At 40.1% G+C, this 14,419-nt stretch overlaps 3 protein-coding genes across 11 annotated transcripts in view; 1 reads left to right on the top strand and 2 right to left on the bottom strand.

The window, feature by feature from the left end:
* Positions 1 to 330: 330 nt before the first annotated feature.
* thyn1 (thymocyte nuclear protein 1) lies at positions 331 to 5,590 on the bottom strand. Of its 7 annotated transcripts, none has more exons than XM_046072752.1 (8): positions 5,525 to 5,590; positions 1,700 to 1,756; positions 1,432 to 1,619; positions 1,272 to 1,340; positions 1,000 to 1,092; positions 817 to 912; positions 591 to 741; positions 331 to 455 (listed from the first exon to the last, which is right to left on the bottom strand). In XM_046072752.1, exons 2-8 carry the CDS (start codon positions 1,746 to 1,748, stop codon positions 409 to 411), a joined length of 693 nt encoding a protein of 230 aa, XP_045928708.1. In that variant the 5' UTR covers positions 1,749 to 1,756; positions 5,525 to 5,590; the 3' UTR covers positions 331 to 408. The 7 variants fall into 7 exon arrangements, with proteins under 7 accessions (XP_045928708.1, XP_045928703.1, XP_045928709.1 ...); XM_046072747.1 differs by lacking the exon at positions 5,525 to 5,590 and adding an exon at positions 4,386 to 4,539; XM_046072753.1 differs by lacking the exon at positions 5,525 to 5,590 and adding an exon at positions 3,878 to 3,958.
* acad8 (acyl-CoA dehydrogenase family, member 8) lies at positions 3,618 to 11,140 on the top strand. Of its 3 annotated transcripts, none has more exons than XM_046072744.1 (11): positions 3,618 to 3,767; positions 6,256 to 6,356; positions 6,588 to 6,757; positions 7,038 to 7,147; positions 7,314 to 7,390; positions 7,495 to 7,632; positions 7,750 to 7,885; positions 8,298 to 8,395; positions 8,542 to 8,694; positions 8,781 to 8,883; positions 9,026 to 11,140. In XM_046072744.1, exons 1-11 carry the CDS (start codon positions 3,743 to 3,745, stop codon positions 9,079 to 9,081), a joined length of 1,167 nt encoding a protein of 388 aa, XP_045928700.1. In that variant the 5' UTR covers positions 3,618 to 3,742; the 3' UTR covers positions 9,082 to 11,140. The 3 variants fall into 3 exon arrangements, with proteins under 3 accessions (XP_045928700.1, XP_045928699.1, XP_045928701.1); XM_046072743.1 differs by lacking the exon at positions 3,618 to 3,767 and adding an exon at positions 5,128 to 5,556; XM_046072745.1 differs by lacking the exon at positions 3,618 to 3,767 and adding an exon at positions 5,785 to 5,803.
* Positions 11,141 to 12,027: 887 nt separating this feature from the next.
* esamb (endothelial cell adhesion molecule b) overlaps positions 12,028 to 14,419 on the bottom strand; it is a 72,078-nt gene continuing 69,686 nt past the window's right edge. Inside the window, exons 6-7 of the mRNA XM_046072742.1 lie at positions 14,251 to 14,380; positions 12,028 to 12,730 (exon numbers count right to left, since the gene is read on the bottom strand). Of these exons, the coding sequence (XP_045928698.1) occupies positions 12,259 to 12,730; positions 14,251 to 14,380 (602 nt within the window). The 3' untranslated portion in view covers positions 12,028 to 12,258. The remainder of the gene's footprint in view (positions 12,731 to 14,250; positions 14,381 to 14,419) is intronic.

Genomic DNA, 14,419 nt, shown 5'->3' with positions numbered 1-14,419 from the left:
GTTGGCCAGACCGCATTAAAATCGGTTCATTGCTATCCATAATGGCAATTTCATAGGACAAAGTTGTGCTGTGCATGATGTCAAAGACCTTTTATCTTCCTGCTTGCACCATCAACAGTGGAACTCAAAATTTATGGAGTCCAGAGTGTGGTCATTTTTAACTGGTGGAATTCATATAAAATGGGCTTCAGGTGTTATAAGGAATGATTGGTTACGCTGCTATACACAAATTACAAGTTGAGTAATGGCAATAAAACAAGCCCCGAAGCTGTTCTAAGGGCAAATGGTGTTTGTATCGAGACAAGTTAAAAACTGGATGTGAGCCATAACTTGACAAAAACACATTTAATAATCTCTATGAACAAAACATGGCAGTACTGTAAAGCAGGTTGCTGCCTCATGACATCCTCACAAGGGCTCTTCATCCTCCAGACTCAGGACAAAGTCAAACTCCTCTGCAGAGAAAAAGCACAACAACCACCATTATATATGGAAAGAAGACACTAAAATAACAGCAGAATATATAATCCGTAACATGCTCCTCTGGCTAAAGAACACTTTGGACTTGCTGTTTGAATTTCTTTACTTGCCAGTGGTTAGGGGTTGCACAGAGAGCCTGGCCCTTGTAAAAAGAGCCATGTCCTTAAGAGGCCCTCCTTCGGCGCGATGCTGCAGGTGATACTTTTTCAACTCAGACAGAGGAAGAAAACGCTTCGTCATTCTTTGATACTGGACATCTACCTGAAAGAGAAAACAGTCACCCTTCATGCTTGGTTATCATCAATAATTGCACTTTAAAGTCCTGAATTAGTTTACCATGCTCCACTTGGGGTTGTCTGGTTTACTGGTGGCATCAAAATGGACATCTTTCTTATCAAACTGAGTGTGGTCAACATAAGCCTCTTTCACAATCTAGAAAAGGAAATGCAGCTGAATATAATACCGTCTGTGGCTTTGTCTAAGTCATTAAAATATTGTCAGCAGGAAAGAGTGACTTACTTTCATGACTCCTGCTATCCCCGGTTCCTTGCAGTTGCTGTGGTAAAAGAAAGCCAACTGCCCTTCTTTCATCTGCCTCATGAAGTTGCGCGCCTGCAGATGAAAGATAATTTAGAGGAACGTTCCCACAGAGAGAAGAGGAAAAACAAGAATATAATTTGCACAAAGCGAGGAGAATAAAATGACAAAAAGCCTTTTCAGAATGCCATTGTGCTGGTGCCTCATTTCTGCTGAACGTCTTTTCGTTGCAGGGTTCAGTTTTGCGGCTCTACCTGATAATTGCGGACGCCGTCCCAGCAGCCGGTCTGATTAGGCAAAGCCTTCAGATCCTCGATCCCGAACTGCAGAATGAACCAGAGGCATCAGACGAGTGCAGCCCACTCACATTTTCCAAGAACAGACTGTGCTGAGGAGGCAGTCGCTGCTCTGTACCTTCACATCGATCCCGTTCTCAAAGCGGCTGTCAGGCTCAGACTTCATTAGCCAGTGGCAGTACTGTGAAGAACCACCTGATTCTGAGCTCTTCTTAGTTTTGCCAGATTCAACAGAAGCTGCCACTTTTCTTTTACTGCCAGCTGTTTCTTTTGTGGAAGAATCCGTTTTACAAGCATCATCTTTGCCTGTGTAGATGAGTCAGTGATTGTCACTCATTAGTAAATGACATATCAGACAAGACATTTTACTGATTTAATTTGCTTACCAGCATTTGAGGCTCTTTTATTCACTCTGGCCCTTTTCTTTGGTGGCATCTCACAGTCTATAAAGACATGTTTAAAACATTAACAAGCGTCATCCATAATATGGCTGGGTGCGATATAGGCTATAGCTTGAGATGATATCAAATTGTGTACCATCAGAGATTTGTTCATTTTATTCATATCGTGTCCCTTTAGGTCCTCTTTAGGCAATATGGCATTTTCATGGTACTTTTACATTAATGTAATGAAGTACTTTAATTCATCAGTTATCTTTTGCTGGGTTAGCCAAGAACGAGTTGCATTCTTCTGCTCATTTTATCCACTACTGATTTCTCAATCAATTTTCCAACAAAAGTTATATATCAGAAATATGTATTGATACTGTCATAAAACATTCCCTATTACCAACCCACAAAACATCAAATCACAAATCTTTTTTCAACGCTTGCCACTAAGGCTGCAACTAACAACTGTTTTTATGATATTATTTTCAATTTTAATAGTTTTGTCTATAAAATGTCAGACAGTCCAAAGATATTCAGTTTACAATCAATGACAAAGAAGACCACCAAATATTCACATTGAAGCTGGAATCAGATTACTGGCATTAGATTGTGTATACTAAATTGTCAGTTAGGTTGCATCTAATTTTAACTAATGCAGTCTAACACAACAGCCATGCAATAAATCCTACTTTCACGAGGTTATGTTCAGTTTTTACTAAAACTTTGTTTTGCTGTAGCCTTTGGTTCTGTTTCATGTGATTACGTCAATTAAACATGTTCACTTGCATGAAGGGATGATTTGTTGCAGGGCTGTGGCATTAGGCTGTATTAGTTTTAGCTATAGCTGCACTACATAGATAAACTAAACTAAAGCTGATGATACACGGGGCACCTTTTTGAGCAATGTTGCTGGTGGCAAGTCCGACTATGTTTTGAACGCATAGCTGTGGTGCGGAGAGTGATGGGGGAAGGGGATTACGGTAGTAGTCTTTACTCATTAACGTTACCATTGACAGCAACATTGTCCAGCACCATTGATCTAAAAGTTGCTCCGTGTATCATCAGCTTCAGAGTCTCCAACTGCTCACTATGGCTTCCTTAATAACTACAGTGGAAATAGAAATATAATATAATATGCCCGATTTCAATTTCCTTTAATTTATAAACATGCATTCACCACTTCAAACGAGCACTTGACATTAGGAGTACTATGCTTCCTCTTCATGATCATCATCAGACATGGATGGCAGCGATTAGCTAACATTAGCTAGTTAGATCTTAATTTGTGCAACACATGTAAACTAAACGTGCCTCACAGTTTGAAAGTAATACAGATTATAGTGCAGCTCAGAAGATAACCTCTTTAAGCACGGATAAGCCGTACCTTTAGCTGAATACTGCTCCAGGTAAGCGGTGCTCTATGCGAGTTGAGCGGGAAGCCATCAATACCTACAACACGTGACGTCAACAAACTTACCGGTGCACTTGATTTATTAACCCGCTACTACCGTTTGTGCTGTAAAAGCTATTTCTCCATCTCCAATGGGCAACGACACATGGATGAACCTTTTATGGGGTGAGCACTAGCCCCGTTTAGGACTTTCTTATCTAGTGCATGGGAGAACCACTCCTGGAAGGTACCATAGAAAAGCTCACGGAAGCGGCTGTGCGCAGGTCTTTAACGGAGGTGGGGCCAAAACAACCAGTTAGTCTTCAGCCTTCAATTCTGTTCTCTTGTAAAACTAAAAAAATACAGTTTGACAACACTTCCAATAAAGCATAAATCTCACATCTGTGTCGCTTGTCCAATTTAAGTTTACTGGTGCGACGTCTTCTTCGACTTGTTGTAGTGCGACAAATTGTAATAGGCTCCTTACTGCCCCCTGAGGGCCGAAAACACTCACTGGTGCTGGACCTATAGGAGCACGCGGTTGTAGTGGGTGTCCGGCAAAAGTCATTCAAATTAATAGGTGCCTTCGAGATGACGGTGGCTGACTTTCGCTGACTTGGGGCGAGTTCACAACATTTTCGGATTGAACAATGTTTCCTTGCAACGTTCTGCAAGGTATGTTTTCTCCCGTTTGGTGGACGTGTCTCAGGTGTTACCCAATCAGCTGCGAAAAGTTTGTAAACAACAGTGTTAAAAAGGCAGGAAAATTCACTGCGCTTACGTACACAGCAGGGTGTTCAGGGAACCACCGTTTCTGTTGAAAAAACCGTTTTGCCTGCGCTGAACTCAGCCTTGATAGTCAAACGTGAGCTGCAAGTGACTGCAGTGGTTCTAACCAGGGTGCGAATTATACAGTGACAACCGGAGGGGGGGGTGTCAACTTTTTTTCCAGGTCCAAAAGAAAACTCAGTACAGCACAGGCGCGGGCTTCAGTGAACTAAAATCGTACAATGCTTACAATGTCCTTGCTTATTTAACTAATGTCATCAGTCTGTAGATGATGATAAATTAATTACATCAGTTCATGGGTGCCCATACCACACGACAGCTTTTGTAGTCAGTGGTCACCAAGTATTCTAGAGCAAACTGCCAGCAAAACAGCAGACCATCAGGATTGTTCAAAACAAACCCACAGTGTTGATACAGAACTAAAGACACATAAAATACGGTCTGCATTATTATCTCTAATTCCTCTAATTTATCATTCTCATCAAGTTTAAAGTTTCAACTTACTATTTTTCAGCAAATATCTCCTTTCCTCTTGCTCATGTTGACTGTGACGCTTCCATATGCGTCCAATAAAGCAATAGTCAGACACTGATGTTGGGGAACTGGGATTTTTTGGGAAGTCCAGAGTTAAAACAAATGCCATGTTTATTGTGAAAGGTATTTTGTGAAAAAGACTTCATATGAAATAATAATCTCTATATTGATGTAAAAATGTATCTCTATAATAATTAATCCCCAATTTCACTGCTCATGCCCCAGTGTTAGCTGACAATTACATAAAATATGAAATTAACGTTACATAGTGATAATGAAATAATAGGGTGGGCTCTCAGCTAGCTAACATCAGATAGCTAATTTCAAGTAAAATAAATGCTAATTACGAATCTCTGAAGATAGAGAAGTTAAGTGTATTAAAGCAGCTAGATAGCTACTGACATTAACCTGCTGCTTCTCCATTAGCGTGTGATGCACCGGATTGGAGCAGCTGCCGCTGCGCGTGATGCAGATGGACAGGACGTTCAACTAACGTCAATGTTAGGAAATGGTACGGTCCATTTTAGGGGTGTCTCTAAAATCGTATTTCAAGATTCTTAAATATAAGACATGACTACGGGAAATATATTGAAATATTTACAATAAAAGGTAAGAAAGACCCCCCCTGAACTGTTGTTTTTGCCTTTTTTGGGGGGGTCGAACCATGGTTCCAACTTGGTGCAGCCGGGGAAAAGCAACTGCGACCGCCGGCGCATCCGCCTTTCTCCCGCGAGGTTTTAACGTCAGGTGAAATGGTGATGTTTTGCAACGCCGGCGAAAGTCGGACATAATTTCTAACTAGCATGCCTGATTTTAAGTCCAGGCATAGTTTCCATCTGCCATTAAACAAGGAGCAGGAGTGGTTGTTCTTTGGTGTTCTCCCCCGAACAGCAGCAAGGGGAAACAAAGCCCATTCCACACTCGAAAACAGACTTCAACGAGCGACAACACACTAACTACATTTCCCAGAAGCAGCAGCGGCTGTGTGATATAGGTTACTCAACCACTGTGGAGGTAAACATGGCGGCTGTCGGACCTCTAGGAAGAAGAATTGCCAAACTGGCCTCCAGCATCTGCAGGAGCCATGATTTAATATTTAACAGAAGTACCCAGAGACGAGGAATAGCTTCAAGTATCGACCGTAAGTCCCAGAAAACGAGAACTGTTTGCTTTAGTTTAATGACAGCTGTGTGTCATATACTATGGTGATATAAGTTACTATGACACCTGTGTGTCATAAGTTGATTGCACCGGTGACCATAACTGACGACTGTGACTTTGTTAACGTTAACTGTGTTCACATTTTCAGATCATCAACACCAAAACAAGCAGTCTTTTGATCGTTAATAAAACAAGTAAAGACCCATTGTCCATTCGGTGCTTTAATGGTAATTTTCTTTCTAGTTTAGCGGTCATTGGTTAGTTTCGTTCCTCATGGTCTTCTAGTCATGAAGCAGAAGGAGCTAAACGCCCCTACTTAACACCGCCCCTCTTCTAGACAGGTTGTATGATGGGTCAGGTCATTTTAGCAAGCCTGATTTGATAATTTAATACTTAAATGATTAGTTGTCTGTAGTCTAGAGGCTTTCCTACTCTACTTTAATAGTTACACCCCTTGAAACTGCTTGAAGCCACATGTTTCTTTAACAGATGTGGTTTGCTGCCTTGCACTAGTAAGTTATAGCACTTGTTGAAGAAGAATAATGCGTCTGGTTCATCTAAATTTAGGGTAACTTACTGCAAGGCAAGCTAACAATATCAAAAGCAGCAGTGTACATACTGTATCTGTGCATCACCTCATCCGTGCATTTTCAGATGTTCTCTGCTCTTTTGTTGACAGCTTCTCGTGGACTCACAGATGAACAGAAGGAGTTTCAAAAAGTGGCCTTTGACTTTGCAGCCAATGAAATGGCCCCACACATGGCGGAGTGGGACCAGAAGGTGTGTACACCAAGGCATACTGTATACTGTTTGTTAGCGATGCCAAAGCAGCAGACGTAAGCTTCATAATATTTGGTCCACATCCTGAAAGTGAACTATTATTACGATCATTTTGAAATTATTGGCTCATTAGGAAGCACTCCAGCAACTGTTGGGTTAGATGCTAATATCTAGATTTGTCACTTTGTCACAGTTATGGTAGTTTAACATAATTCAACCTTTTCCCCATAGGAAATGTTTCCAGTAGAGACGATGCGAAAGGCAGCCCAGTTGGGATTTGGTGGGATCTATGTTCAGCCGGATGTCGGAGGGTCGGGTCTTTCTCGGTTGGACACATCGGTCATCTTTGAGGCCTTGTCCACAGGATGTGCCAGTACCACAGCTTACATAAGTATCCACAAGTATGAACCCCTCTTATGGCAAAAAAATAGCATGTAGCTGCAATTGAAATATGATGAAAAGAATAGTTATTTGGTTCTTAGTACGTAAAGAGCATCTCTTCGATTGAAAACTGACTTGACGACGTTTTTTTAGTAGTTTGAATTAAAAATGCTTTTTTGATCTTGTGAACGACACATGAATTGCATGTTGACCACTCACTAGCATAATAGACACTATGATGATAGCTATGACGTATATTTTCTTTGCCAACAAATTTGCAGTATGCTCCTCTCTTTGCAGCATGTGTGCGTGGATGATTGACACCTTTGGCAATACTGAGCAGAGGGAGAAGTTCTGTCCCGATCTCTGTTCAATGGAAAAGTTCGCTTCCTATTGTCTCACGGAACCAGGTCAGTCTTTATATGTAAAAGAAAATGAATTGCAAATTAAAGATACTGTTTCTGTGTGATATGTTAATAGTTAGTATAAGTGATTGATAATTTAACAATGCTGTTGTCCTATACATGTGTCAGTTAAAGATCATCAACAGAGTTAACCTGTGATCTTTGATTTCAGGCAGTGGCAGTGATGCTGCTTCACTTCTGACCACTGCACAGCTGAAAGGTGACCATTACATCTTGAATGGTTCAAAGGTAATTTCAAATGTCTATGCTTACTACATAACTGTAAATAGTTTCTTTATAAAAAAGACAACCGTGAGCCAGAAACATGTCAATGTCTCTTCATGACTTTCTAGGCCTTCATCAGTGGAGGAGGAGACACAGACATCTATGTTGTGATGTGCAGAACAGGAGGAAAAGGACCAAAGGGCATCTCATGTTTGGTGGTAGAGAAGGGAACCCCAGGCCTCAGTTTCGGCAAAAAAGAAAAGAAGGTAGAGTTCACTGGTGTTGGATTGACTCATTTTGCTCTGTAGTTAGTGTTTATAGGTTACCACTAGATGGCAGAATTAAGTCATAGTCACTGAACTGTTTTTCAATCGATTCTCCAGGTGGGTTGGAACTCCCAGCCAACCAGGGCCGTGATTTTTGAGGATTGTGCTGTTCCAGTGGCCAACCGGCTTGGTGAGGAAGGACAAGGGTTCAGCATCGCCATGAAAGGCCTGAATGGAGGCAGGATTAATATTGGTGAGGAGGAAAACACGATCAAATAGTTACCCATCTGTTGTACTATATATAAAATATGAAGTTTGTGAGTCTGAATATATGGAATGATTGCTGATTCACTAACAGTGTCACACTTCACATCAATGACGTCAGATTTCATTCCGTATATTCAGACCTCAGACTAACTGTTAGTTGCAGCCCTAATTGACTTTAAAGTCTGTTTACTAACGATATGACTCTAGTTGTGCTACTGTTCTACTTCTGACCTACTGTTTAAACATTGGCTGTTGTTTAGATAAAGTTACATACTCTTGCTTTAAGAGCATAAAAAACATATCCAGATGACTAAGAACTGTTCTTTACTATTTGCTTGACATGAGATCAACCATCAGCAGCTTCTTAATCAGCATTTTTAATATGAACACTCATACAGCATCCTGCTCTCTTGGGGCGGCACATGCCTGCGTACAGCTAGCTCGGGATCATCTGCTGGTACGCAAGCAGTTTGGAGAGGCACTCTCCAACAACCAGGTAAGAAGCCCCCATTTTTCAGTCTTTTCATCTGAGAATCCAGTGAACCAAGAGCCAAAACATTTAGCCTCTGCTCCTGTCAGTGATGATGAAAAGTAATGTTGAATTTGTTCTTACTTCTTTACCTGTCTGTGTTATGTGTGTAGTATCTTCAGTTCAAACTGGCAGAAATGGCCACCAAGTTGGTCGCATCTCGCCTTCTGGTGCGTGAAGCTGCGACAGCGCTGCAGGAGAACCGGCCTGATGCAGTTTCTCTCTGCTCCATGGCAAAGCTTTTTGCAACAGATGAGTGCTTTGATGTGAGTAATACTGAGTAATGTTAAGAATGTTCATTTTCACAATTTATTATTATTTTTATAAATGGTTACCTGTTCTTACTCAACAGATTTGCAACCAGGCTCTTCAGATGCACGGTGGGTACGGTTACCTCAAAGACTACGCAGTGCAGCAGTTTGTCCGGGACATCAGAGTACATCAGATCCTAGAGGGTGAGCTTTTATAACCGTGACCTTACTCTGTATGTCTTGTGGATCACATTTTAATAGGATTCATTTCCTTACATTTAAGAGGGTCTTCTTGCTAAAGTTTTGTAACTATTATTCTTAAATTCCTCTTATGTTTCCCCTAAAGGCACAAATGAGGTGATGAGGATGATCATTTCCCGAAATCTGCTGACGGAGTCATGATAAATCTTTTTCCCTGGGTCTTCAAGTGACTTCAAGTGACGATATGTTATGGTCGTGATCTCTGGTTTGTTTCTGTGTTACTGGTTTCCAGAAATGCCCTCTGCATTGTAGGTTTTCAAAAGGTCACAAAGGTCATTGCAGGATTCGGGGTAACCCAGTCTGCAAAACATAGGTTTTTCCGGTATAACATCGGGTCTTGTCCACTACATTGGCAGCAAGGTCCTAGGGACAGCAATGTTGATTCATTTGTCTGTTGTGTAACATTGGTCCAGAGTGAAATATCTTTGTAACAATTGCACAGATTTACAAGAAAAGGTGCATTCATGGTTTAAAGAGGATTAATCCAAATGACATTGGCAACCCCAACTTTTCATGTAGCGCCACCTGCAGGTCAAATTTCAACACTTCTTCTAAATGTATTTACTGAATTTCATGCTATATTTTGAGATTAATGTTAAAAAGCTATTAGTAGCATATTACATACCAACATTAGCATTCAGCTCAGTTCACAGGTGAATGTAAGGTTTATTTAAATACAGTAAGCAACTGATGAATTCTGATAATGTCTGCAAAATTTGACAACGTTCAGGTGAGCCCGAGTGATGTCCTCGCCACGGTACATGGGAAAAAGACTAAGAGTCTACAGCATACTAGCTGCTCTGTAGGACGTACTTAAGCACAGCAGTGCTTTGAGTTAAACGACAACGTGCTAACATGCTCACAATGACGATGCTAACATGCTGATGGTTACCAGGTATACTTTTTTTTTACCATGTTTAGCCTGTTAACAACATTGGCTAATTAACACAAACACAAATTACAGGTGAGGCTGATGGGAATATCATTAGTCTGCAGGTTTTTAATCATAAAAAACAAAAACTTAAATTATGAACTGATGATGGTGCTGGAGGAAAAGGGAAGGGATCACCAAAAGTCCAATTCAGCCTGAGAGGGAAATGAACATGTGGAACAAATCCCCACAGTCTGTCCGATTTGAATAATTTCACTAAAAGCCAAAGAGGTGAACATCATGGTGGCTCTAGAGGAAAAATCAGAGGCTCATCAAAGTCATCAGGATTTATCCACTGGGGACCACAAATGTATATACATTTTATGGCAAATCATCCAATAGATATTGAGATATTTCGCTCTGGATCAAAGTGGTGAACCGACAGACCCACATCACTAGAGCCATGCTGCTAGCACAGCTAAAAACTGTCTTACTTTTGGTAACTACATAGAATTTTTTTCCTGGCGCTCCCTCCATAAATGAAAATAAAATATTTACATTTTGTTTTGATTTTTCATCCAAGAGTTTTTAGTATTCCTATAAAAAGCTGCATGTCACAACAGTTTCACTCATTTGTGAAAATAGTTTTAGATAAATAGTTTTGATAAATTTTTTCCTATTGCTTTAAAGGATTTAACACCAATTTCATTGGTAGTAAAACAGTTAGGCTGTTCTATTGAATATCCCATGCAGTCTCAGAAAGTGGCCTTTTGAGATGGTATTTATTAGGGATGCACTACTCTGACTTTTTCAGCCCCAATACCAGTACCTGGGCTTTGGGTGTTGGCCGATGCCGGATACCGATCCAATACCAGTGTAAAATAAGCTGTATTGTAGGAAAAGACTGGGAATCATTCTTTTATGTGTAAGGCAACATCAGTCTTTACTTAAACAACTTTTACAAATTTGTAAAACAAAATGCTATGTTAGCTAGCCTAGCAAAATATTTGGGTCTACCACCGCACTGTTGGAGCATGGCATACTATGCCCTGTAATTGAATTGATCGCCCCCCTTGTCACCAATTCCAGATCCAGCTATTTCAGTCAGTATTGGGCCGATATCAGTATTGGATCAGTGCATCCCTATTTTTTATCTTTATGGTTACTGTATACTTACATTACGTAGTATGTAAAAAGCTACAGTAAAACCAAGTGTACAGTGTACTACACGAGATAAAAATATTTAAGTTGTGTACTGTGGGTTAGGTATTGAAATATCACTTTGCAAATAATATTTGCTGATCACTCCGAATAAAATCTCAACTTTCATTAAAGGAATTAGCCTTTTTGTTACACTAACTCGGAATTATTATTCACATTTTATTTAAATTGTTTGCATGAGTAATAATGTGTGTTTATAGGTGAAGTGATAAGTCAGTCATGCTAAAATCAAACACTCCAGAACACTTTATTAAAAAAAAAGGTCAACAATCAAAACTGCATTAAAAGTGCTACATACTGTATTTCAGCAACAATACGTCACTGCCACAAACTTGCAGAGTTAAGTATACTTACAAGAAAAAGAAATAAAGACCATCAGCCCCACTCACCCCAACTAATGGCCTAATATGTTTACAGTAATTAAATCATGTTATACCAAGCACCTTTGAACAAAATAGTCAGAAACCATAAACTTCAACAATGTTGAACTCACTATTTTGGTTACATTCCATCTACCATAGCAGGCAATATACTCATTAAGTATGTTCTCTCAGTAGACATCAGTGTCATGAAACCATACTGACATTGTTAAAAGAAACAACCTTTATGTGAACACAATGTAAATGTGGGTAAAAGAAAGCGAGACATTAAGATAAAGATTAAGTTTGAAATACCTGAATTGTGATTTTGCTCTGAACTAGTGCAGTTAGCCTGAGAGAAGTGTCTGAATAGTGATCCTTACACAGCCAGTTATAGGGGAAATTGATATGAGAGAGATTTTTATAAATAAAATCTCATACAAATGTAGCCAAGCCATATTTTGTAATAACTGCAAAACTAAGTGAACTGAACTGTTCATTATGATTTACAGTCTCCAGACACACTGCATTAAATTAACACAACTCTCTGGAATAATGGAATAATGTAGGCCTATACTGCCTAAAAATCTTAACACTGTTGGATCATTTTGAGGATGACATTATAAGAGAGTGTGAATAAAAATATATTTCTCTTTATTGAACCAGAAGTCGGCATACAAAAAGAAACTAAAATGAACAAACTGAAGGGAGAGCTTGTGCAAATCAAGCACAAAGAAACAGAGACATTTTCTTCTCTCACAACCTCTCAGGTCTTTATGGAGAAAGTGCTTTTCTGTTTCAAGGCATACTTTCTCTCCATCCATAACCGCTGTCCTTTTTAATTTTCCCATCAAAGGTTTCTGCTGGCTACACCAGTGAACCAGCTTGGCTTTGTGCAGGCACCATGACAGCAATGGCTCCCATGCGTGTCAGAGTGGAGGAGCTCATTTGTGGGGACACAGTGAGCGGAGGTGGCACCTGAGGCTGAGCCCCCTCAGTCCTGTTGGGGACGGTAACTGCAGGGCTCCTTAGAAGCTGCGGAGGGCCCCCGTTTGTACTGGGAGGTCGTTTGTGTTTACGCGATGGGGTGCCTCCGATGTTGTAACCAGGAAGTCCCTGTAGCGTGTTGGCTTCTCCAGGTCGCAGCTGGTAGGCGTTGATCACCGAGCCCGTGTCTGAAGCTGACATGGGGGAGTATGGGTAGCGGAAGTTCGGCTGGTGGGGTTCTCTGGGGCGAGGACTGGTGGCTATGGAGGACAGTGTGCCGTTCTTGGATACGATGTCTGAACCGGTGTTGCTCTTTGCCCATGACACTCGCTTTGGTGCCTGAGCATCCTCCCTATGGCAGAAGGAAGCAGAGAGAAAAAAATTAACATTGTCAAAAAAGGAATTAGGTGAAATTATTACTTTCTAAGTCTTTTCTAGTGCCGGCTGATGTCATTCATAAGTATTATTATGACCTTGTTTGATTTTATCTCATTATATTATTGCTGGTTTTAATCATATCCATCTATCTATATTTCTATCTATATCTATCAATATATATATATTATGGCATGCCGTTTAGGAAAGAATATGTATATATATGAAGTTTGTCCGTCTGAATATATTGAATGAAATCTGATATTAAGGCACTGGCGCCATCTTGTGTTTTCGATGCGATTAATCTGTATGGATGTAACAAATGTGACACTATGAGCAAATCAGCAAAAAATCTAGTGTCAGCTATTTGGAGCAATGAAGAGATTACAAACACACCAGCAAATACATGTATGAGCCAAAATACTGGGAACCATATCCAGTACCGTTCTTTTGATGAAGTAATTTATCCTTATTATCTTTAATCGTGGAAGACCGAATGCAGGAAACCTCCCAGGCCATGCTGTTCCCATTTATCAGGCAAACAGAAACAAGCCTTCAACCTCACAAGTGCCCCCCACAACAGCTTAAGTTAGTTCAGATCCGAACTAATCTTTTGAACACCAAAGTCGCACAAAAAGCTTTAAAAGCTTAAATCACGCAATAACCTGGCAGTGGTAACATTAAAATGACTGTTTTTGTCAATGGAGTTTAATGGCTTTGTAGAGAGCGCGATAACAGCTGGTTAATGGTTAAACACAAGATCTTACTCTTTGAAAAACAATTGAAATGCATTCAATTCTATTGTTACTGCCTGTGTAAGAGCCCTTTTGGGTGCACAGACAAAGACTGTAGATAAGGGCTTTTGTGGGGAGCACCTGTGAGGTTAAAGGCGTATTTCTGTTTACCTGATAAACAGAAACTGCTTGGCCTGGGACCTTTTCTGCATTTGGTCTTCCACGATGAAAGAGAACGATCGGGAGAACGGTACTGGATATGGTTTACAGTAATTTGGCTTGTACATGCATTTGCCAGTGTGTTTATAATCTCTTAACTGCTCAAAATTGCTGACACTGGACACTCTTTTTGCTGATTCACTCACATTGTCACTCTTCACACCGAAAACACAGATTGGCACCAACGTGGTAATGACATCAGATCTTAATCCACATATTCAGACTTCCATTCAAAATATTCTAGGTTCACTCCATATATTCATATATATATATATATATATATAGCTTTGGTTTTATATTTGATTTGATTACATTAATGTTTAATATGAGATTTACAAGAAATATTTCACTGTTACTGTGTAAAGGAAAAACTGCTGGTAAAAAGCACCTTATTTGTTTAAAGTGTTTGCAAACCACAAGTTATTGCACTTTTGTGTGTATATAGCAGTATATTTAAATTAAAAGTGCGCAATACACTACTTTAGAATTCATTATTCAATATTGTGCAACTATGCGATATGAATATGATATGTGAAACTCTCACTTGATCTCGTTGGCTATCTCCTCCTCAGTGTCCCCTCTCCTCCTCAGTATGAATATGAGGAAAAGCACCATGGCCACCAGTCCCACTATCAACCCCAGTGTAGCTGCTGCAATCATGCCTGCATTGGAAGCTGGAAAACAGATGTCAGATCAGTATTTACACTCAATGA

Source organism: Micropterus dolomieu, linkage group LG17, assembly GCF_021292245.1.
Source record: "Micropterus dolomieu isolate WLL.071019.BEF.003 ecotype Adirondacks linkage group LG17, ASM2129224v1, whole genome shotgun sequence".
Taxonomy (NCBI): domain Eukaryota; kingdom Metazoa; phylum Chordata; class Actinopteri; order Centrarchiformes; family Centrarchidae; genus Micropterus; species Micropterus dolomieu.
Note: the sequence above shows the minus strand (reverse complement) of the source record. Positions and strands in the feature narration are given on the sequence as shown.